Source organism: Falco naumanni, chromosome 7 (genome assembly GCF_017639655.2).
Source record: "Falco naumanni isolate bFalNau1 chromosome 7, bFalNau1.pat, whole genome shotgun sequence".
Lineage (NCBI taxonomy): Eukaryota > Metazoa > Chordata > Aves > Falconiformes > Falconidae > Falco > Falco naumanni.
Window position 1 is genome coordinate 50558966 of NC_054060.1, and position 25408 is coordinate 50584373.

General features: G+C 44.3%; 1 protein-coding gene across 3 annotated transcripts in view; it reads right to left on the reverse strand.

Moving 5' to 3' along the window:
- RGS6 (regulator of G protein signaling 6) overlaps positions 1-25408 on the reverse strand; it is a 281414-nt gene that overhangs the window by 34576 nt on the left and 221430 nt on the right. For all 3 annotated transcript variants that reach the window (XM_040601641.1, XM_040601639.1, XM_040601640.1), the window contains exons 10-15: positions 24947-25021; positions 23484-23582; positions 22321-22382; positions 17967-18077; positions 14629-14754; positions 6420-6606 (exon numbers count right to left, since the gene is read on the reverse strand). In XM_040601641.1, the coding sequence (XP_040457575.1) occupies positions 6420-6606; positions 14629-14754; positions 17967-18077; positions 22321-22382; positions 23484-23582; positions 24947-25021 (660 nt within the window). The remainder of the gene's footprint in view (positions 1-6419; positions 6607-14628; positions 14755-17966; positions 18078-22320; positions 22383-23483; positions 23583-24946; positions 25022-25408) is intronic.

Genomic DNA, 25408 nt, shown 5'->3' on the forward strand with positions numbered 1-25408 from the left:
CAAATGCTTATTGTAATCTTACAACTGTTTGCCAACGAACCCTGTCATGACAGCACACAACATTCCTAACTGCTGTGGGCTGAGAAGGGGAGATGCGAAATGTAGTATTGATAAATCTCCCCAGGGTTTTTTTTACTTTTATTTTTCAAATAAGAAGGGTGAACACTCGAAGAGATAACAAACCCCTAGGAAAAGTAAAGACCACAGTGTTCCTGCAGCACATGGGTTTGGTAGGTGTGGAACTGAGTCATCTGCAAGAACATTTACCCATCGTCCATGAGGAGTGGACTCCTGGAGTCCTGGTTTCTTGAGTAGAAAGGGATGCACTTGCAAGCACTTTCACTCCCTGCTTGGGAGAAACAGAACAGTGTCAGCTGCTTCCTGACCTTCACAGAAAGAGGAAATACTCTTGCTCTGGATTTGAAATGAAGTTGTTTCTTGCATTCAGGAAGCAAGCGCACACCACTAGCACAAGAGTCCCAGAGTCTGAGTGATAAATTCAATTTTCAAGAAAGCTGGAGGTTTTTCCATGTAATCCATTTAAAGGTATTTTTTGGAGTTAGGAAATGTCTGGCACATGAGGCACTGTTATTGCTTATGCATGTAGTTCTAGTCAGCTTGGCAGGATCAACACCCTGAATAACAGGCAGACTATTGTCCTGTGGGAATACGCTGACTGTTCTTGTCACCCCATTCCCATGATCTTTCCTTTGGAGAGATCTGCTGTCTTCTGTCACTGTGCATGCAAGGAGAGAGCTCACTCATTATGTTTTCCTAGCCCTTTCTCTGCCTGTGTCTAATTGAGGGGTATTAGTTTAGACAGTAGTTTGATCCCTGATGCCTTCAGAGACAGAAAGCCAACAGCAAGACAAAGGCTGGATGTTACATGTTATAACATACAACATGACTACTAAACCACAAATTAAAATGAAAGGCAAAGGATAAAAGAAGTACTTTCTGATGTGTGATGCATATGTACATTAAAAAAAAAAAAATAATCCCAGGAAAGTAATAACACTGAGTATCTGCTCCTGTGTAGACCTCTGCTTCAAGTCTTTTGTTTCCAGCTTCGGGCAGCATCAGGCATGCCAGCATGAACCTCCACCATCACTTTCCTATTTTTGCTCCAGACATCCAGGCTCTTCTGGGTGTATCTGTTGGGGGGTCTTGGTTTTAGATTCTGCTTGGTTGTAGGTTTTTTGAAATCCACACAGGAAGGAGCCTGAATTTTCGTTTGTGTGTTTAAGAAACACACAGCAACAGTGAGGTTTTGCGTGAAGGTTGTTTCCACAGTCACTGTAACCCACATATAAGCAAGGCAACCAGAGTGCAGTGTAAGGAAGGATTTCTTCCTCCAGTTCGACAGAATCAGAGCCAAAGGAGGAGAAGAGAATAAAGGTCAAGTCCTTGTGCAGTCCCTAAACCTACACAGGAAAGTCCAGGCTGTCCAAAGCCTCCAGGAGGCCTGGGTACCATCCACATATACATATGGATGCAGCACTGCAGTGCTTTCAGTTCCCTGTAGCATAAGTGCCAGGTCTCTGAGCAGCACTGGCTCACGTGGACTTGAGTTCCCCTCAAGGCAGAGTGCCTGGGACTGCCCCTTGTCCCCCTGCTGACTGCCTGAGCTGCTCTGGTGTTACCTTGATTCTCCATCCTTAGTCACTGTCCTTTATAGGTATGCACGTAACAGGGGTGACTGGGTGAAACTTCAAGAAAATAGGAACAACGTTTCTTCAAGTTCTTACAAAGATGATACAGATGCACAATGAATGATTATTTTTACATTTTCCTTCTATGCTGTGATTTTGCTCAAGGCCTACAAAAGGAGTTCTGTATGCCCACTGAACAGGCACCAGGCATACACTCCTCTACATGCTTGTTTTCACATCCTGTGCACGCTTGAAAAGACAAAGTCAGTGGAAAAGCAATCACCTTCATTTTCCCTTCTTAGTAGAAAATGACATTCCACTTCCAAGAGATCCTTGCTTACACTTGGAGGTTGTTTTTGAATTCAGCAGGATCCTGTCAAGTTCTGCCAATGCTCCCAGCTTCCTGATGGAATCAGAACGCAAACTGAGGACTGATCACTGATGATGAATCCTGCAAGGGGTCATATCTCTATCACAGTCCAGAACAAACTGAACCAACACCTGGGGCAGCTGAGAGCATGAACTAGGCCCAAATCTTAAATTTCGAACTAGATTTAAGGAAGATTTTTTTTTTATGATAAGGGTGGTGAAACACTGGAACCGGTTGCCCAGAGAGGTGGTAGACGCCCCATCCCTGGAAACATTCAAGATCAGGTTGGATGGGACTCAAAGCAACCCAATCTAGTTGAAGATGTCCCTGTTCATTGCAGGGGGTTTAGACTAGATGACTTTTAAAGGTCCCTTCCAACACAAATTATTTTATGATTTCATGATACAAATGTGGGCCAAGTACATTTCTGGTTTGAGCAGCCTGGAGTTTGGCATTATGGTCTAAATCTGCTCTGGAATTAGCCAAGGATCTGCACTGTACAGTTAAAATCCCTAACTGAGCCCGGATTAGAACTGAATTTCCCCGAATCATCTTCACAGAAACAATAGCCTATTAGTTCAGGTAAAGGAATGTCAATCTAAACCTCTATTTATTAAAGAAGAAAAATAAACAAAGCAAACAGGAAACTAATTCCAAAGACAACTACATGGCTTACCTTACTCTAGTATGCCTGGCTCTGAAGCCTACCAGTAAACATCCCTACAAGCAAACATTTCTATCAGGAGATACAACACATTCTTGTGATACCAGTTCCCAATGCCAAGGGACTGAGGAAGGGATTAAAGACTTTTAGGAGGCACAAAGACATTTCAGGGGAGGCAAGGAGTTGCTTGAAAGTGGTGGAGAGGGGGGGAATGTTTAAAAACTAATAACGTGTTGTACAGATAAGTCATAATCGTCACACTCACAGCTCTGGGTTCCCATGTTAAAGACAAATTACTTTGGCTGTCAGCAGCTTCATTAGCCAAAAGAGGCCGTTCAGATGGACCCAAACCTATTTACTTTTCAGAGCTGGCTGTGCCTGCTTCATATTGCAGGGCTCTGCACTGGTTGTTCAGTGATGCTGATAACTCCTGTGGGAGCTTACATCCTGCTAAGTAGTTCACTGTTTAATTGAACTGACCTTTCCCGATGCTGCCCCTTGTATTAAAAGCTGCTTTACTCCCCAGTGAAAATGGTTTGATAATCACAATATTTTACTCAGTGGACAGTTGTTTAAAAGCAGAAAATAATCAGCTAAATTGGTAGGCTCGCCTCTGGAGAGGCCCAGCACTAAAATGACAAAAGGTGCTGCAGATCAAGATAGCTGGCAAAGCTGAAGATCAGGACAGAGCCAGGAGCAGGGGCTGTGCTGCTTGAGGACGGGGGATGTCGGCAAACTCGACGGCTGGGGGAGGCGAGTGCCAGCTGAGCTGGCACAGTATGCTCTGCTCAGGCTAAGGCGAGGCGGCACAGCTAGAACGGGGCATGGGGTGGGCAAGGGCACACACAGGAGGCAGGGCAAGAGAAGGCGGCTCTGTGCAAGCTGAGCAGCGCAGGATTGCAGAGTGCAGCAGCAGAGAGGGACACGCAACAGGGCACATATCTTAGATTGAGGTGGGGATAGCAAAACACTTGCTTCTGTAACACAGGAATTCATCTTAGAGAGAGATCTGTCCGAAACCATAAATGCACACCAAATTCAGGTTAGTATTAGGAGCCCTTTGAGGATGTTTGGAGCTGAGATTTTCAATTCACTTGTCTTAAATAGAGGAACCACTTGCCTTCAGAGTGTGAATGGTCTTGGGACAAAGAGGTCTTAAGTGAGAGGCATGTTTGTTGGGAGCCCCCTTTTCTCCCTGTTTTCTTCTAGGCTAGTTATCTTACCAGATGGTTGTGCAGCATCTGGGAGAGCTCTTTGGGGCTGGGAGCCAAGGTTGTGCAAAGCACATCCTTGTAGGCTGTTAAGCACCTGATAACAGACAATGTTTTGCTTTCAACTTCTAGTTATGTTGACTAGCCCGAAGTATACGTGCTCTGCTATACCTTCCCCTTCCCAAGTACAGCAATGTGTTCATTCCCAGTGCTTTTTATACTGAATTGGCATTTTACAGGTCTCCCAGGTCATCACAAGGGCTAGAGTGCCACATGACCTTCTATTTCTCTACTGCAGGAGTAGTAATTTCATTTTCCCAGTTCAGCCAACCCTTTTCTTTCCTCTTGGTGTCTCAGAGCTGCAGACATTCAAAGAATGTGCTGTTCAGTAAACTAAATTTTTTCTTGTTCTTTATTCCCAAGGACGTTTCAGTTGTTTTCCTCTTTGTGCTAAAGCTACACAGGACAGGACAACAGTCATATTTTCCCTCCCACAGTGGGGTGTTTTGACTTGTTGTGTCTGCTTGAGACTCTAGGAATGCAGGATGTGTGGGAATCTCATGGGCTGCTGGTGCCAGGGTGCCGAGATAAGGCAGCTGGACTCTGACCTGCTGCAGATTAATGGACAACAGAGCCTCTGAGGTGGCAGGGCTGACCTGGGGGAGATGCCAGCACAAAACCTGGGAGATTCAGAGCATGCTGTGGGGACCTACATTTGTTCCCATCAAGTGGATGTGCAAACAAAAATGTCCCCTCTCCAGGATGAGCCAGTAAAAGCCACATTGCCCCGGCTCCACCAGGGCACCACACCCTTCAGCAGTGGCCTGTTCCCCTCTGCTTTTGTTAGACAGCCTTCTTAGTTATCTGGTCAAGCAGTCAGAAACAGCTTGCTTGGCTGTTGGACAGCTACCAGAAGCCCACTGCACAAGAAGGTAACTGGGTTCACTTTCCATATTATCCCATCCTCTCTTGGCACAGATTCAGTCTCCAAGAGCGACCAAAGCTCCAAGAGAGACCACAGCTAGGCCTGAGCTACCTTTACCTCATACTTTTGTGTTCATGAAGCAAAACAGATGAATTGAGGACAACCATCAGCATAAAAATCCTCTGAAATAAAATTAACCCAAGGAAATAAAATTGCAGTCTAACTGCAAGAGCTCCAGCTTGATTTCATCAACTCCCTTTTGAATGGCAATTACATTGTGAACTGATCAGTTCAAGCCTAAATCCTCCATGTCTTCTTCTGATTAAATACTCATTGTCTAAACATCCATCTTACTCTCAGTACTTCTACTTATCAATTTAATCAATTCCCTCATTATTCACCTATCTGCTTTAGCCTGCATTTTAGCATCATATTTTTTTCAGGTGATGCAAATTTACAGAAGTTCACTCTAACTGCAAAGCAAAAAAATACGTCTTAGACAGAATGTCTTCATACTCCTGCGTTTCTCAGCTTTAAAAAGAACATTTAAGTTGCCTGATATTCACAGGGGATTGCCTTGAAACTCTGCGAACATTCCTTCTATGCTAGCCCCAAGGAGCAAGATTGCATTCAGGAAAATACAGTATTTGATGCTGGTTTGAAAAATTCATTGCCTAACCTTGTATAAGTGGTCCACAACATCTCCCCTGAGATGGAAGTATTTTGTTAGTGGAGTATTTTGAAGAATTGCCTTTGAACGCCAATTTAAAGAAAATACAGGAACAGGGATACTTTTCATTTGCTGTTGGTTTTACTACATGCTTTTGATAAAAATGATTATGAGGAGGATAACTTCTAATTGCATCCCTGATAATATTTGCCAAATGATCCCTTCTTCCTTTTTCTTTTTTAGCCTTTATAAAATTATATTTTCACTTTCTCAGAAGGTTAGGCAGCTTTATCCTAGCTTGTAGCACTTTTTCTCAAATTATCTGTTTTCCTAAAGGCATTTTCTGTGCACAGTTTATCTGTAAAATTTCCCTGATAAATCTGAGGCCCTTAGGAGGGAAGGATTAAGCTCACTGCATTGCCTACTGTCCTATCATTATTCTAAGGTAGTGTCTGGTGGACAAGTCTCGAGCTGTGCTGGAGGGAGCTGCTGCATTTGGGGTTTTGTGTGTGTGTGGGGGGATATAATTAGCTGTAAATAAATAAATGATAAAAAAGGTGTATTAACCACGATTTTGCTATGATAGCAGCCATACTGTAAATAAGCCAGACTGGTGACAGGGACTACAGAGAGCCAAACTGAACTTTATAGCACTCTTTCATCTTTGCTTTCCCTGAGACATGGCTCCAGCTCCCTGCACCTTGCAGACTTGTAAATTTTGGAACAATTTGTTCCCAGAGGAGCATTAGCCTGTTATAACCGATAGATTCAAAGAAAATATCATTTACCCAGCTTGAATAGATATCCTCAAAGTCACTTCAAACTGTATGTCTCCTTTTTCTTACAAGTGAGTAATGACAATGTGATAGCAGAATATCACAGAAACTGAGTTTTATTAGCCGTAGTTCCAAAAAATCAAGAACCAACCTGTGCATCTTCATATGTATATCTCCCTGGGTCTTTGACATTTTGGCTTGTTTTCTCATAGCTGTGGGAATCCAGGTTGATAGCACTTTGGGCCCCAGGAGCTAGAAACTCTTGCCAGATTTCTTCCACTCTGGTGGTTACATCCTGTAGAGGTTGTTTCTTAAGATCTTGGACAGCCAACCAAAACCTATACTAGGCAAAAATAAAGAGGAGAAAACAGAAAAAGAGAGAAATGTAGGTAAGACGTGATGGATAAGCCTGGGCACAGTCCCAAAATACAGATGTAGAGCCTATCCTCGCATCTAGCTTAATTCACAGAAGACTCTCCATTTAGCATGATTTCAGAGTAAGGAGCAATATACTTTACACCAAATCCTTACACTGTGGCTAAGATTATAACAGTGACAAGATACAGTGTCTTCCAGGACAAAATCCTGTTGGCGGTGAGGGTGGGTAGAGGAGCCAGCAGCCCAGTGACTCCTGCGCTGTTGCTGACCCTCACTTCCTTACCAGATGCAGGCAGTACCTAACCACCCCAGAAACACCTGAAATTATTGTACTCAAATGAAGCCGCTAAACCATATAGCCTGGTCCCCTACCTGCAATAGAGGGAAACAGCCAACTTGGGAAAAAAACACATCTGCAGTGCCAGTGCATGCAAGGCCAGGCTAAGTCCTTCTTGCCTGTCCCTGCTCCTCCCCTACCAGAAGGGAGCCTAACGCCACAGCCCTGACTCACCCAAAACACTCAACCATATCCCATCTTACGGCTTTCCCCACTTCCTGGCAGGCTGTGAGTAAAATGGACTGGGGTGTGCTCAGACACTACATTAGTATCTGTGGAGTCACATACTGGTGGTGACATTTGGTTTTATAAACTGAAATAGTGTATTTGGGGTTGGCGGAGGGGTGTGTGTGCGTTGTCCTTTTCCATATTTGAGATGTTAAGTGTGCCTGACGTCCTGCCTTGTTATTTGAACCACAAGTGACACCCCCACTTATCACACGCATGCAGAGAGTAAAGGCTAGCACTCACAGTGCAACAACCTGATGCCACATGTGGCTTGCTTTGCTTAGAAAACATTTTATCATTCAATTTCAGATGCGATGGGAATATACGAATGCAGAAGAGGCATGGAGAGAAAAGATGCTAATCATTCCAGAGTAGCTGGGACACTTCAGACAAACACTTGGCTAGAGAGAACATTTTCTGCTGGCTTATCTTCTGCCCCTGGAGCCGGGGAGGTGGGCTGGGAAAGCACACTCATGAGAGAACCAGGCGCACTGTGAAGTGACAGCTTGCCAGAACAGGAGCGCCATCCATTTTAATAACCATTTGGCTCAATCTGAAAACCAACCAACCAGACCAATCTGACACTAACAAGAACAAGCTCTTTTTACTGCAAGCCATTGTGAATTCATGCCCAAGGCTGGATGTCCTCTTCAAGGCAAAGGGGAGTTTTGTCTTGGTAAAAATTTCAAAGCTATTTACTATGGCTTGTATCTGAAAATCAAGGAACATCAAAGAGGGGTACCAAGCCCTGCAGCCTCAACTCCAAGGCAAATTCCCTGCCATGAGAAATCATCCCGAAGCCAATACATAAGCAGGGCTTCCTGCAGGATTTATACAGCATTTACAAGAGAGAAGCAGGTATTTCTGCCCAAGAAAAGAGTAAAGAGATGATGGCTGCACTGGAATTCGTGCTCAATTATGAAGTGCAAACGCACTCCCTGAGTCATCCCACAATGGCTGAAGCGCCAGCCCAGCCCCAAGTTCACAAGGAGTCAGGAGAAGATCCCACATCGCCTCCTTCCCTTCTCTGGGAGGCAGACACCTCTTGCACAGGGCAGGGGAGGAGAGAGATGTACTGGTGTGTCCTCTCCGCAGGTGACCTATAAGCAGAGCAGGGCTGGCACGGGGGCTGCCTGCACAGAGGGAACAGCAGCATCGATCACAGGTTCTTTGCCCTTTATAAAACAGCATGTAAGACCCGGAGAAGGCTGATAACATGGTGTCCTAAACTGCTGTCAGAGACATAAACCATTTCAACCTCAATCAGCTTGTAATTAAGCTGCTGTCACTTGCAGGAGATACCCGTAAAGGTGCTTAATCCTACGCAGCCCCCCGAAAGGCGCAGAGCGCTCCTGGGCCCCAGCGCGCCCACCCTGCCCCGCAGGGCACCGCCGAGGGGCTCAGTCCCTGCTCACAGCCGCCCCTCAGCCAGGGGACCGCTGGGGGGAGGGCAGGGGGCTGCTTCTGAGGGCCGCTGCAAAACAAAAATTAACGTTAAAACCTGACCGAGAGGCACAACATGGATGACTCCAGAAACTGAGGAAGGGCTGCCGGCATAAGGACAGCGTTGTACCCCCACCTTGGGGAAGGCTGCGATACCCCTGCCAGCGAAACGGCCACACAGGCACACCGCCCGCCCCAACAGCGCCCTGCCGGCACCCGGGGCGCCCCCGCCTCGTCCTCCCTCCTTTTCACCCAGGGAAGAAGTACCGTTTTTAACATCGCAGCTGGGAGGGGACATGAACGAAAGCAGCAGGTATAAATCAACACGCAGTTCAAACAGAGGAACTATTTACGTCTTTGTGCTGCTTAACGGCCAGGTCCCTGGTGCGGCGAGCCTGGCGTGGCGGGGACCGGCAGAAATCTGCCCTCCGTGGGGCACGCTGGGGACAGACGCCTGCAGCGGGGCTGCCTGCCATGGGCACGGTCCTTCGCTATCGTGGCTGTGGGCGAGGGCAAGGGCCCCCCCGCCCCAGCCCCCCAGCCCCCCAGCCTGCTGCTCCTGGGCAGAAGACGCCTCTCCGCAGCCAGGCAGCGCTCGCCAGCGAGACGGCCGGTAGCTGCGAACGGCTGCCGGGACGGGGAGGTGCCGGCACCCCGGCCCAGCCCCCGGAGGGGCGCAGGCTGCCCCTCGGGCCGGCCGCCGCCGGAGGAGCCCGCCGGGAGCGCGCAGCCGGCTCAGGCGCGGAGCGGCCGTGCCGCCTGCTGGCCAGGCGGGGATGAGCCCGGCCCGGCACCGGGACCCGGCCCCGCCGCCCACCGCCGGCCCCGCGCCCCAACCTCCCGGTGTGGCACCTGCCCTTGTGGCTTTGGCAGTGGTTAGAAACTTCCTCTGTAAATGCCTTTTATTTGAAAAACGAAGGGCTTGCATGGGTTTCACTTCAGTAGATACGCTTCCCTCGATGCCCCAAACTTTTCCTTTCCCGATACAAACTAAAAAAAAATATTAAAAATTGGCAACAAGTTTCAGCCATCGGGGGTCACAGAAGATAAAAACACTTCCTGTGGGTAAAGTTCTTTTCTCGGTAACTCAGTTTTCAACATACGTTCACAGTAACGCACAAAACACCCTCATTCGTGCACTGCCAGCTTTACAGTGCATTCCTATAAGGCGTCATGTGTTCTCTGTTTGAGGTCTGCACAGGTGCGCAGTCTCCTTTCCCTTCAGGTAAAATTCCTATTTTCCATATTTCTACTTAGTTGTTTCTCTTTCCAGCTGACACTCTTTGAAGTTGGGAGGAAAAAAAATAATCAATCCACCAGTTAGATGAACATCGCAGCAATCTCAGGATGTCTCGGGAGATTTCCAGGTCATAAAAAATGTATAAGAACTCTCTGTTGGCTTTTTTTGGTTTTGTTGTTGTTTTTTGTTGTTGTTGTTGTTGTTGGTTTGGCTTGGTTTGGGTTTTAATTGAGGCTTGGCATTTTGTCTGCTATATTTTGGGTACTTCAAAAATCAACAGAGTCAAAACAAATTGTAGATGAAAGGCAGCAACAGAAAGGAGAAAAAAAAGAGAGCAAGAAAAAGAGTTAAAATAAAACCAGAGAGAAAAATACCCAACTGACTGGCTTTCATGCTCTCACATAAATAATGGACAGCCAGTAAATAAGTAAGTTACAGGGCTCAGCTGAGCCCAGGAGACTGGTGGACATGATCCTGCAAGTTTATTAGAACACAGAAACACAGCTGGAAGGAGACCTGGGAGGTCACCGAGTCTAGTCTGTTGCTATCTCTGGCAATGCCTCACTCGAGATCCCCACCGGGACCAATTTTTCTCAGCTAGGAAGATATGGAAACACCCCACCACAATCAGCCTGTGATCTGGGACTTGCACCACTGGGTATAAGAGCAGGATGTGGTCCCCTTGCTATACCACCAAATTATGTTAATTTCAAGGCATTCTCAAGTGCATACTTCACACAACCTTCTCTAGCATTACCAGGAATTTCTAGGTTTTCCAGCAGTTACTTTCTCAGATCTGCCTTGAGGACAACACAGAAGCCTACAGGACTCCTGCCAGTTTTAATGAAGATAATACTGACGTTTCCCAAGACATAATACATCCCCACCTGCAACAGTTCCCAGATCTCTGGAGAGTTACTGGGAGAAGAGTCCTTAAAAAGATAACTACAAAGGCAATTTTTCTAGCAAGGTGCTAGATTCTGTGCTCTCAGAAAGTTTCTTACAGCTTCCCAGGGTTTGGGTGGGATGCATCTCACTTAACTGTAGATGTGTGCCATGCAGACACTGTCATTTGAATCAGTCTCTTCAGGCTTAGAGATGGTAGAGACAGACAAGGACTTTACAGTCTAATTTCGCTGCTTTTAGTTTTGTTCCCACTCAAAGCTGAAACACATCCTTCCCGGGTGATGCACTAACTCCTCTTCAGCTTCCCTTCTCTCACTGTAAAGGGAGCCTGGATGATACAGAAGAAAGCACTACTTCCAAGCTGCCAACTTAGGTGAGACAGATCCCAGCCTTGCTGTTGGGCATAACTTAAATGTTGCTTGCATATTTAAGCATCCAGCAGTTGCTTTCCTTTCTGCCACACGCTCCTAATAAGAACTTGGGAGCTTTCTCTGCCACACCTGAACCTTGGAGAGCCACCTTCTGCTCTCTAGCACCACTGCTAATAATACATCTATTCTAATTTTCTTCATTAAAATTTCTGCCTTTACATCCTGTTGATATTCAAAGCTTTAAGCAGGCTTTGGAATACTGATCCAATATTAAATAATAATCATACCACATAAGCCAATACCATGATAATGATTCCCTAAGAACGATAGCTATGTTCCCATATTACCAAATAACGATACCAGTGTCTTCCAAAAAGGATACGGGATTTAACCTCTCTACCCCAGCCCACTGACTTGCAGCCTCCCTTTGCTACAAACCATCTCAAAACCAAACAGAATGCACATCAGCAGAGGGAGCAGCTCTGACTGACCGAGGAAGGCACACACTTGCCTTCTCATAATGAAACTTTCTCCATTTGTTTTAGTAGGACAAAAATGAACATGGGGGACATCTGTTAGTCATAAAACCTGCTGGATTTCCTTAGTGCAACCTCAGATATGTTTCAGAAAACCCATCTGAGGAGTATTTTATTACAGTATATTAATTTTTGCACTTCTTCACTACAATTTAATTGCAAATGAGCACCGCTGTACAGAAGTACAGTAAGGATATACAAATTCAGTACTTGTTCAGCAATAAAATTTCAAGCTCATTTATGTAATTTAGTAACACTCCCTTGTTAATCTTACAAGTTAACTTTCAGGATTTTAAAAATAACAAACATAGAAGTGCATTGATTTTTCACAGTTTTGCTGCTAGCATGCTTTCTGTATTTCTCCTTGGACAGACAAATCCGAAAAAGACGATGGTCAGGTCCAATGTCATTTGAAGTCACTTTCTGGGGAATTTCCCTTTCAGATCTTGCAGGCTAGCAGACCGCAATAAAGCACACTAAAGCAATTGTTCACATGCTTTATGAATCTGTTTGATTTTCTAAGTGAAAAAAAATTAAAAAAACGCAAACTTAAGGGCTGTGCAATCAAGTTCTTAGCTGGTGTAAACTAAGAACAACATCAAACCCGCTCATCACCAGCAAAGGGCAAAATCCAACTGACTGCACGCTCAGCTGACAGCAGATTTCCTCATGCTGGGAGCAGGCATGATTCTGCCAGTGAGCCTGCAAGCTCTCTGGCTGCCTCTGCCAATGACCACTGGGCATACTGGAACAGGACTGCCCCAAAGAAAGCATGTGAACTGGTCCCTGTGCCCATCCACGTGCTGAGACGGCACCAGAACACCACAACAAAGCCTCCACAGTGTAATTCAGACTGTGAAAAAAAAGTGGGTTTTACTGGATACTGCCATATCTAGGGCAGTCAAATTACATTACTGCTGGATTCTTTTGTGTCTCCAGGGCTAACCAGGGGCAGGTGAGGACTGTTGCAGATACCCATCTAGTGCCTCTGCTATAAGGAGCAGGGTTAAGGATCCATCATGCAAGAGTACAAGAGCACAGACTAGCACCCTGACACCAACTCGAACCCTCGCCTTCAGCACAGGCTGGCAGCTGCATACTGCCCTGCTGCTAACCACCATCGTCCTGCTTCTGCACAAATGGATAAACGTGGCAGTAAATTTGGCTGTTTGTCACATGCAGGTGAGAGTCAGTAACCAGTTACGGTTCAGTAACCTTAGCCACTGCATATCAACCCATCAACCTCTACCCTGTTCAGGCTGCCTCTCCGGCTGGCATGAGCTCTCTCCTATTTTCTCTGCAGCACCAAGCAAAGAAACTAACATTCAAATGCTTGCAATCCTGAACACTAATCCCAAGGTTTGCCCCAGTCCTGTGTCAAGCATAATCCTGGGAATCTCAGTTTCTCAGAGCTCACTGTAATACATACGCTTCTGCTGTTACGGGACCTGTTTTGGTTTGGTTGTATCTGCAGGATACAACAAAACACTAGCTCTTCCATGGATGGTACCCACAGCAGAAATGCTGCTTTTCCTAAAATAAACTTGAGGGTTAGTGTTACAATTAGAGTTAAGATTCAGGACAAGGATGATAAAACCTGTGCCTATATCCTGATTAATGCTAGGACAAGCAGTGAGCTTGCTGTGTAGGCAGGGCTGTGGCTTTAGCTGGGGGTCTATGGGGGATATCTAGCTAGACCTCTCTTCTTCTGTTGGTGTAAGAAGATACCAGGTATCAATAAGGGAAAATGGCTTAATACATTAGATCTGAGGTACACAGGGGTGACTAATGAATCCTAACACACGGAGTTTAGCACTTAGTTTTGCAGCTGGAAGGACTGAAGAGAGCGGCATACCCTTTGAAGGACTGCTACCCCAGAATGAAGCATGCTGTTGGCACTTCCAATGTCTTTTCATCAATTCTGCAATGGGACTGTACCTTGGAGCAATGTACTAGGGCCAGAGATTGGGTTTAGAACAGTGTTATGGATATGGACAAGGCCAGAGGGGCTGGATCTTCTAGCAAAGGTTTTGTCTTCGTCTAGTGTTGGTTTGCCACCAAAAGGGCATTTTATTGCTGCTCTCTGTTCCTGCTGTAGTTGAAGTAGCAGAATTGTGCACAACAGATTTATATACTCTCAGTCTGATGTAGGATCACATGGCTGTCTACATCAGGGGTCCTCCAACTACAGCCCGTGGGCCGGATACGGCCCCCCAGGGTCCTCAATCCAGCCCCCGGTATTTACAGACACACCCCCCCCCCCCCCGCCCCCCCGCCGGGGGTTGGGGGGGGAAACCAAGCAGCCGCAGATGGCTGCCTGCCACTTCATCCGCGCACCGGCCCCCTGCTTAAAAAGTTTGAGGACCCCCAGTCTACACAATGTTTCATAAAGCAGTTTTATCTTCTTCACAACATGAGAAGCCAGGTACTCAGAATCCCCATACAGAGACAGTGCTATTAAGGTGAGAGTCAAGCTCTGGAACAGTTGTAAGGTGCCAGAATTAAACAGTAGCTGTTGCAAACCCGACTTGGTGCATGCCAGGACTGCAACAGTTTTTAGCCACATGATCGCCATACTATGTTTCCCTCACACAACCCCTGCCACAAATACACATGTAAATCCTATATATTGTTGGGGGCTTAATAGTGATACACTGTGGTTCATCACATTATTACAACTTTGCAAGACCTTTGCATGCAACACTTAACAACACTGGCTCTGCTAAACACTGTTCCCGAGATTACTTACATAGCTCTAGTATTGGCATCCATAGTAGTGCTATGGGCCAAATCCTGCCATTCTCAACTTCATTCAAATGCATGTTTTTAGCAGTTCAAGACAGACCAAGCATTGGATTTCACCTATGCAAGAGAGTAGGATTGGTCCCATTCATTTAGTTAAGTCAAAGAAGGTTTTGCACCTGAGGTTTTCTGAGCTGAATTCTGATTCCAGGAAACGAAGGAACTGGTCTCGTCCTACTGGGTCCTTCAGCACCTCATCCATGGAGAAACCCCATCTTTTCACACGCTGCTGACTAGGTTCTTTGCTGTTTGGAGAGAGAAGGGAAAAAACAGATGGAATGCACATTTCTCCCTGCTGTCAGAGCAGCTGCTGCTGTTTCTGTTACGCAGCAAAGGGAGGAAGATTATCAGACAAGGAGATGGTGGGGTTTTTCCAAGATTTTGTGGAAACACAAATTAGCAAATAACATACAAAAAGAAGCTATAAAGATCAGGATCATCATTAAAGCAACTGTACTATCTGGGTACATAGCAAAACAAGAGAGACAGTGAATGATACGATTTTCAGTGTAATTTCTGGTAGGTTTCATGTAAAGAACAGCACGCCATACTTGAATAATTATTCATTATGCACTTCTTATGTATCTCCTCAAATGTACCTTGGGATTTCTTATATGTCAAGGCAGAAATCTGCCAGCAGTGTTCCCTGGGCCGATGGTGGGCTCCAGGGCATCTCCTTGTGTTCTACAGTGCTGGCTGGTCACTTGGAAATGGCTTCAGATTTTCAGTTCCACATTTGCATCAAAAAAAAGCAGTTTCACTAAGGAGCAGTGCAGAAAAGATTTCTAAATATGGTTACTGCTCTGTGGCCTTTTATTTTTCAGTGCCTCTGATTTTTGGATGCCTACCCCTTGGAAGACTAAAAAGCCTCTCACTCCCACCCTCCGTGATAATCACTCTTCCTTTCTGTCTCAGCTGGGACACTGAGATGCAGACTCCCCCAAAATCACCAAGAGTCTTTCTCCTCAATTATTTCTTAATACAACCTTACTTACATAAGATGTTTGAATTGCCAGACATGTCGCAGAGATGCCTATGGGGAGAGGCAGTGCCTGGGAATCACAATGAGGATCCTACAAGACAGTCTACATCAGAGCATAATCTGGGCTCACAAAATGTTTGAAAGCTTCTGGTGTGATGGCGTCATACTATGAGACAACCACTAAAACAGAGCTCAGCTGCTCACGTTTGTGACAGTAGAGCCATTGTTAACAGTACATATCTATTAAACTACATGTCTCATCATGTCCACAGCGATTCCTAATCCTGGAGCCTCAGGGGACAGTGGCGATCTGTGCTGAAGACAAATAAGCCAAAGGGGTAAATAAAATGCCCGCTTCGATTTCCTCTTGGTGTAAAGATTAAGCAAAACTGATGGGCACGTCCTCACTCGAAGTGCAGATCATTTGGGATGGCTCCTCCTGCACTTGCCCAGGAGCCAGCAGTGCTGCAGACAGGGGCACAGATGCCAGCCTACCTGTTAAGTGAGCCAGCACGGGTGCGTGAAAGCCATATTTGTGCGGAGCTATGCACAAGCTAAGATCGGGAAATTTCCTGATGAATCCAGAGATCTCTGGCTGCTCTTCTTGCTACTGCACAATGTTCTAGCATGAACAAAAAAGCCAAAGTGCTGTCTAGAATTGAAGGTTTTCCATGATGTTTCCTGAGTCCTGAGTGCCATGAAGGATGAACTGTAGTGGCACAGGGTTGTCCATACTCAGCAGCTGGCCTTGCCATTAGAAGTGAGAGGCTCTTTGTTTTCCTGAGCAAGGGCTCTGCTCTCCTAACTGAGGAAACAACTTTGCAGGCAACACAAGGGGAACTCAGGGATCACTTAATTATTCATGCAAGTTGCAACTAGATGCAGATGCAGTGAGTTCTCTTACAATAGAGAATAAAATGGAAATACAGAGCTGTTTGTTCTTCCATCTCCCAAGAATACAACTTTCTTTTTTTTCATCAGCAGGAGAATCAACTTCCTTAACTCTGAAATTGTAGCAGAAGCCAAGTATTTATTTTAAATGCCTATAAGGCTGTGACATCAGCTTAATTGTATTCTTCAGGGACAGACATCTTTTCTGGGATTTGCAGCTACCTCAACAGATGTGGTTATAACAGATGCCTGGATTACCTTGTGGGTGGGGGTTCCTCCGGAGAAGTATTTTGCAGGGGCTATAACTGGTTCTAGCCTTGCTAGGGAGGATGGAGAAAATGAGCGAAACTGACTAGAAAGGAAATTATAAAATATTAAAGTTACATGAAGAGAGACAGAGATTAGGGAACTAACAAGTTTCTGTGACTACCAGAGAAGCAAGTGAAAAAATCTTTCACATCCCAGACCATATGGCTGCTAAACAGGGAAAAAAACTTGCCCCTTTCCTGGAACATGGATTCACTATGAATTAGCTTTCTTAGGCTGGTAGCTTCTTAAACTTTACATTATTATTCAAGAATAGACAGGATTAGATTTGGCATTCTCTTTTGAAAGATTTGCTAAAGTGAACTCCCTGTTCAGATCTGGTACCAAACAGCAGCAGCTAAACGCTAGGAGAAGCTGCTTAGCACTTCCAGTAGCTGGCCACAGCATGTGAGCAAGTACTGAAGGTGGTATGTGGCATGGCAATTCCATGCTGTGATACTGCTAGGTACAGAGGCAGACAGGACAATTCTAGCCCCACTACAAGGACTGTGGATAGCCTACGATGGCAAGACACGTAGACACTGGCCAGACTTCCCTTGCACCAGCATCACGTGGGCAAAAGATCTAAATTGCAGTGCTGTGCTTGTTTTTTTGGAGAAACTGTCTGAGGTGCAAGGCATTGGAGGTCCTAGTGTCATTCCTCCTTTTCATCTATTAGACACCATAACAGAGACAAGCCAGCTTGTTCACTAACAGGTGAGGCCCAAACTCACTTTCATCATCTATTACAATTCTGACCTGCCAGGTCTCACACATTATGTGTGAGCTACACTCCTCTGGCTCCTGTGCCAAATCCCCCTCCACACAGCAGGAACAGTCACTGCCCTATGACCCATCCTATTCTGCCAGTAGCATCTTTCATGGGATCCCAGGACAGGAGCAGGGCTGGAGCACTGCAGCTGGGGGAGGACCAGAGAGCAGGCTCTCAAGGGTCAAAGGAGATGTGCTAGAACAATATTTCTTAGCAGTATACTAGATCTGTGGACTCTTAGACCTAGGTCTGTGCATGTCCTTGACAGGCATGAGAGCATTCACTACCTGACTTAGAGAGTACCACACATCAGGTCATATGGCAGTGGAAAGGCTGAATAATTCACACAAGAAGTGATAAAGCATAAGCTCCTGTTTAAACCTTAGCTATGTTACTTGTACCCTGTAAAGTTACACACAGCTTCCTATCCAAACAGGGCAGTGAGAGAAGCATACAAACAAAACGGCAAGACAACTCTAACTTTACTTAAAACCACCGATTCTTACCTCATTTCAATGTCCCACAATGCTGCATCATCACTTATCCAGGGATTGGAAGGCTCAGCAGGAGTTATAAAGGGGTCATATTCCACATATTGCTCTGTGTAGGCTATTAAACTGAGACAAAACAAAAAAAAAATAAAATAAAATAAAAGAAAATGAAAAGAAAGAAAAAAAATTGGGGCCTGGATACTGAGTCACATGTCAGAGAGCTACAGATTTTCTTTTTTTTCTTTTTTGTGTGCTTTTTATTTTTTGTAGGGATTAGTCAGCTTCTCAGCAACCACAGCAGTCCCTTTTCCCAAGGATGGTGCATGCAAGGATTCCTCTGCAAACGCGCACCAGCTCACTGCAGTATCTTCCTGAAGCTCATCTCTGTTGAGGTGCCCATAAAAAACCCAATGAAGCGACAACTGGTCCCCCAGAAAGCCACCGGATGGCTGTGAAGCGCATGTCCTCCTGTTCATTTGTTGCCTCTTGCCCTTTTGGGTTTTGCAGACTTTTGCATCCACTTAACTTTATGCGTTATGAGTAACTCATCTAAATAGGGTCATGTGCTGTATGTAGCTAAGAATATACTTAAATCTTTGGAGGATCACGGTCCTGAATGTCAAAGCTTCAGGCTATAGATGATTTTTTTTGTTACATTGGTATATCGTTTAGTCTAATGGCACTATTGTAAAATACTTCAACAGTAGTTTATAATAATTAACTTGGAATGTAGTAAATTATATGCATGTTGGAAAAACACCTGACCTTTATACTGGCTTGCTTCATGATGAGCAAGATAAGACATATAGCCTCTAATCCTCACTAGGATGAGATTCAAAGAGCTTCCTGGGAAAAGGACTGTGCTTGCATAAGTGATTCAGGAATTCCACTGGGGTTGCAGCTAGGGGCGCATTTTTACAAAAGAAAGACAGCATATATGAAATAAATCAAAAGAAATTTGTTCTAGACCATATTGGAAATACTCTAAGGCACTTTTTAATTTTTTTTGCCTAGGTCTGCCAAGTAATTAACTAAGTTAATTGAGTCTCATCATACTGAACAACTAATCTACTTGCATCGTGATTGTCCATGCTAAACCTTACCTCTGGTCTTCCACATCTCAAAAAGGTAGGAGAATGAAAAGACCCTGTGAAACAAAGGGTCACAAAAGGCAGAAAGTTTCCCTGACCTGCTCTACAGTAATTATTTCTTTTTGTTTGTCCTAGCTCTTATCATGAGGCATTAAAATCACACACTTTTGTAACCACAGCAGGTTCCCATTGCCCCTCAGGGCACTCAGGGCTGTCTCATCTCATTTCATTAATTACATTTCATGACTGCTGTGGGTCAAGGGTTGGAGGAGGGAGCAGCGTCCAATTTCAGAAAGCAGCAGCAATCCCTGAGACATCAATGAGAGAGAGGGTTGGTTAAAAAAAAAAAACCAACAAAAAGGATCAATCAGAAGACATCTGCTGTGAAACTTGAATTGCTCCTAATAAAATAATAAGAAGGCATCAGAGGCACTAGCACAAGTACTAGAAAATATAAATGGGGGAAAAAACTAAATTAGATGAAACAAGGGGGAACTGCTAAGCACATTTTTCTGATTCAGTATAATGACAGCAGCAGAATCACTGCCTTATTGTCTACAGCAAGCTACAGGCAGGGACTCCTAAGGGAAAGCATTTCTGTCAAAATGCAGACCTGGACTTCTGGACTTTCAGGTGATGCACTGTAATTCTGGTAGAAGCAGCTGTGGGAAGAGTTCCCTGAAGGTTGCAGAACTTGCCTTGAAAACCCAACTGTTTTGCAATCAGGGGGCCCTGCTGAGCCTTCACAGCAACTTTGAGGAACTGAGAGGATGGCACTGATTTTCACCTAGGGAGCTGAGATTGCAGAAGATGGTGGGAAGATGCTCTGGTTTTCCCCAGCCATGTCTGTGACGTCACATGTAGTGGAATTGCACTAACACAACACGATGCAGTCTGGGAAAACAGCAGCTAGGAATATATCGATAGTTTTGCTCAACAGTTCTCATATCTCACTGCCAAATCCTAAACCTGACAGTGTGCAGGTCCCGAGTGGGGAGAAAGGAAGTGTAAGAAAGGAGAATAAAACTGTTTCCAAGGTGCCTGGACCAGCTGAGGAATGCCTGCTCCCACAGCTGGTGCAGGTCTACTCCTAGAAGGGAAACAGCGAGGAGGGGGAAGAGTATCTTTAGTAGCAGCCATTTATTTCATGGAAGCTAGGGATGAGCTTTTGAGAGCCTTTCCATTCCTCTTCTGCTGAACAAGGGCTATCCCATAGAATAGCATGCATTAATGGAAAATGTGACTGGTCTATCACTGTTAAAATAATTTATATCTTATTCCTATAACAGAATAGATAGCAGCTTATTTCCCCCACTACCCCCTGCCTCATGTACTCCTCATTACTTCCCTCACCCCACCTGAAAGTGCCTTTGCGCTGTACTGAAAAAGTGGCAGGTGGTGCCACTGTCAGGCTTGGCTGCCTAAAGGAGCTTGCCAAGAAGTTGTCTCCTGCACCCCAGTTTGCCACACTCTCCCTTAAACGAGTCCTGCCAAGCCATTGGACTCACCAGCCCCTCCACTTCCCTCCCGCCTACTCTGTGACACCCCACGTCCAGCTGCCCTGCCCACCACTTCCCGCACCAAGCCCTGGGACCCTCCAGCAATGCTACCATCCAAAGTCATCACAAAACCAAACACTTACTCACAAGATATAAATATAAAAACCATGATTTTCATTGTTTATAATTTCAAAATGAAACTTTCAAAACAGGAGAAAATAACTTTTTGATTGTTCTAATTTTATTTACTTTTCTCCTGGTTATCAATTTGCACCGGTTTTGATAGCAACATTTTCTTCTCCAGTTTGGATCAATTTTAAAAAAAGCCCAAAGCCCTTTCAAAGCAGGAAAATTTTCTGTCCAGTTTTACTGAAAATTAATAGGGTTTTTTGGCATGGACAATTTTACATTTATAATGTCAGTAGCTCCTAATGAACTTGAACAATAGGTGTGTTATGTGGACAGGATCTGATGGTCACAAGTAAAGGAGTTTTACTGAGTCCATCTTATTGAGTAAATACCTACCTAGAAAAAATTCAAGCAAAACAGATCTGTTTGCTTGTAAATTAACCACCTGGAAATTATTACTGTCTCGGCATATTAGGGTCATTGTAAGTAAATTCAGTACAAATTGACATTTTTTTGGTAAAGCCAAATGTATCTTCTTAATAAAAAAGAACCAGAAAGCCCAAAACATAAATATGAACGCGTCAATTTCAATCATACAATATAGCCTATGCAGGATTTCAGGGAGCCTCTGAACATTTTCTATTTAATTGTATAAATTTTCATTTTAATTGTTAAACTTTATGAACCAATAAGAACTTACTTTGGGGCTCTCAACATTTAATTTGCCTAGTTTAGTACACACACCCTAATTACAGGTGCAAGCACTGCAAAGCACATATCATAGGGTAATCTCTTTTTAATTTGCTTAAATAAAAATTCCTCTATTATTTCTCTACAAGGCACCAGCCTTTATCATGTCCCTCATGTTCAACACAGTTTTGCTCAAGAAGTGATGTACTGAGGAGCATGCCAATCCCTACATTTGTCTCAGCGATTCTCCTGCAAATGTGCATAACTTACAGGTATCTAAGTAAAGGAGCTGTCATTCCCAATGAAATTTGAGCTTGTTCTTTACCTGTTCATACTTTCCTACTGGAACTAAATATTCTGCAAGTCAGATTGTGCCCTGATTGCCTCTATGAGAAAGCCACCTCTTAAAACACTGCCTTGAGTAGGCCAGGTACAATACCAGCACTTTCCCACAGGGTTTCAGTGGGAGTAGAAACTGGCCCTACAACCCCATTATGAATCAGACACGAACATCATGCACAACAAGATGCAAATGCAGCTCCCTCCCCAGAGCTGTGCCAGACTAACACGAGATGCACACTGAGAGTTCACCCACAAAAGAAAAAAAAAAAGTATTTTCAAATTGAAATAGGAATTACTTTTCTGCAAATAAACTTTAGGGTTGTGCAAGGGTGGGAAACAAAAGTACTGCAAGAGTTCTTTCTTTTGTGAATAATGTTTCTTTTGCTCCTACAGTACAACAGCATCCTCATTTTTCACCTGCTTTTTCTCAGTGGCAGAAGAGCAAGTGCAGAAGTGACACCGGTCAGCAGACAGGCAGCACGGCTGGTCAAGGAGTGGGAAGGATGGATGCAGAGAGAGGGGACCAGCCTTTGTGCGTTCCTGCCTGCTCTCTATTTCTGGAAATGCCAGACTGGAGAGGAGGAAAGAATGGGAAATCATGCAAACAGGGACACTCACCTTTCTGCTACTTTGGACATCTTTAAACAATGTCTCTCTATCTGCACATTCAGGAAAGTTATCTAAAGAGAGAGATGACAAGGACATTAACAATCCATCAGCTCTACAGCATGCATTGACAATATCCTAATACACTATTGATTTCTCTTTCCAAACAGCTAGAAAGTAACTCAGAAGGAAATGGGACCCTTCCCTAGGTATTAGAAGAAACTTATTAATTGCTTCCAACAGGAATCTCCATTTCCTATGGCAAAGCCCCAGGGGAAGCTTCAGAGGACCTAATTAAAAGTAGGAAAGGCATGTATTTGGGGCCGAGGTTCCTAGACTACTCAGGGTGCAATATGATCTCCTTTTTACACCACACTCCTCTCTTCCATTTCTCTGACTGGCACCACAAGACCAATAAAGGCTTTACAGCACATTAGCACTCTGCTATGAACTAGTTCTTCACAGCACCCTGCAGTCTATGTTGCCTATGATGGAAAAGGTCAAGGAATTTAGTGTTCAGGTTTAGTTCAGAAGACGATCCTAAAACTGGCTGCCTAAAAAACATGTTTAAAGCTGCCTTTATTAAAACGCTGACCTTGTGACTCCTGTCTGTACTTCAGTGTGCTGCTGCTTGTTGCAGGAAAGTAATTTTGAGGGACAGCTCCCTGGGTCAGGGCAAGGATGTGCGAGTTGGCTGGCCATTCCTTGGAGTGATTGTGCAAATAACTTTTTCCTAGTTCCCAAAAAACTCTGACTGTACGGTCTAACAGTCACACACCAAACGATGCCTTTCCTCACCACCCGTCCCCAGCCTGTGCCCCAGTATGCCAGCTTCTTCCCTAGCCTTTGTCACTGCCCATTTTTCAGGCACCCTCAGTGAACTGGAAATTAATCTGTCTGCTGGTCCACAGACAGAGTAACAGCAGATTCAAAGGTCAGTATTATGCATAACACATACCATCATACAACTGCACTGTTCAATGAATCTATCTATCTATCTAATTAAATACTTCTTTACATAAAGTATGTGAGAATCAAGGACAGGTAAAGCATACAATTGGTTTTGCTGGTATCTCAAAAACTGTATATGCTTTTTTCTTTTTTTTTTTGCTTTTTTTCTTTCTTTTTTCTCCAGATAACAATTCTCAGAAGTTGCCACCTAGCCATCTACTTACTTGTTTCCGGACATCCTCTTTTGTAGTTTTGCGTACAGGTTGGGAAGGCATGTGTACAGGGCTTTGGGGCTGAGACTCCTCAGTAACCCCGTATACAGACTGTGAGGAACCAATAAACAAACAGAAGAGATTACAGCATTTCCCTCTGTCATGCAATGAGGCAAAATGCAGTATGCAAAGCACTAAAATAACAACCAGCAACTTCCTACTGTTTATATCCACACAGGTCAATAATTATTCAGCCTGGAGCAAAATTTACAGATCAGACCGTGCTTGCAGACACCTGCACTTGGAAGGTCTGCAGGCATGTTAAGAAAAGAGATTACTTAAAATGTTAAAATGTAGCTGATAATTTTGAGGGGCTCTGAAGGCTTTGTGTCTTCACATGCTTCACATGCTTGCAGGATGAACACTGCGAGTGGTCACTGTTGTGAACTAAGTGGAGAAAGAAAAGACTAGAAACTAACCCTATGGCATTTTCTTTCACTTGGTTTAATTTCTTGTTGTAAAACTACAAATTGAAGAAAGTTCTTAACCAGGTGTCAATAGGTCACGTTCATGTGAACCTTTCTAAACAAATACCTTAAGATTGAGTTGTAGCCATTCATTTTCAGGACAGAAACCTGCACTGAAAGTAATACCAGTTACCCTTTCAATTAGTGTTTTTTATTCAAAATTTATAGGAGACATATGAACAGCTCTGCTGCAATATAACTACCAATGGAAGTTCAGGAGTTTGGTGTCCCCTCTAACAAGTGATAGGACAAGAGGAAATGGCCTCAAGTGGTGCCAGGGAAGATTTAGGCTGGGTATTAGGAAAAATATCTTCACTGAAAGAGTTATCAAGCACTGAGACATGCTGTCCAGGGAAGTGGTTGAGTCACTGTTCCTGGAGGTATTTAAAAGATCCGTAGGCGCAGCAGCTGGGGACATGGCTTAGTGGAGGACTTGGCAGTGTTAGGTTTACAGTTGGTCTCGATGATCTTAAGGGTCTTTTCCAACCTAAACGATTTTGACTTTATATACATAGAAGAGCTATAACTTTCTGGAAGTCCAAGACACCCAAGTTGCTAATGATCCAGCCTTTGAAATGATTAAGGCTGGTAAACAGCTCTGAAAAACCCGTGCCCAAATAATTTCTGAAAATGGGACCTAGGTACTTTTGCCAATTCTTTTTAATTTTATAGGAGGGCAGAGCCAGCAGACATCTGGGATTCAGAGCTCCTTAATGACCTTCTCAGCTCTACTCATCATCCAGTCTGTACTACTATGCTGGTAAAATGGGAATAGCAAATTCACCAATCAGAACAAAATGAACTGATATTTGAAAAACACTTTTATTGGTTCCTATTGAGTAAGTCTGATATACTGTAGGTGTTAAGTGTGATTTACATTAGAAACAAAATAAAACAAACCCCAAAAATCCCCTGCAAAAGAAACCAAAACCATAAACTCAAACTGACCTTTTTCACCTTCTGTGGGTTTTTCATACGGCGACACTTTCTAATGTCCATTTCTGTGGTGTTCACACAGCCTGGCTGAAAAGAGATGGTAATCATATTACTCCTCTGTTCGCCATCTTCATGCTACCTTACCTTTCTAAAATATACAATTAGATCTTGTCCAAAACCCCTTCCTGAAGTTTGTGTCCCATAAATTATCCTTGCTAAGCAAGAGACTGCACATACCCAAAGTTGGCATCTCAGCATCCAATCCATTTACTCATAACTTTGGCACCAAAAGGAAATATCTCAGCTAAGACGGGAGCTTTTTCTAGCAAGTTTGAGCCAGACTGGGTAAGCTGTTTTTCTTTTGTACGTATAAACAATCTTCAAAAGTTCACATTTATCATATATTTCCAAATCAATAGTTCCATGCATGCACAAGCCTAGAATGTCTAAAATAATCTTGTAGACACTTGGTGT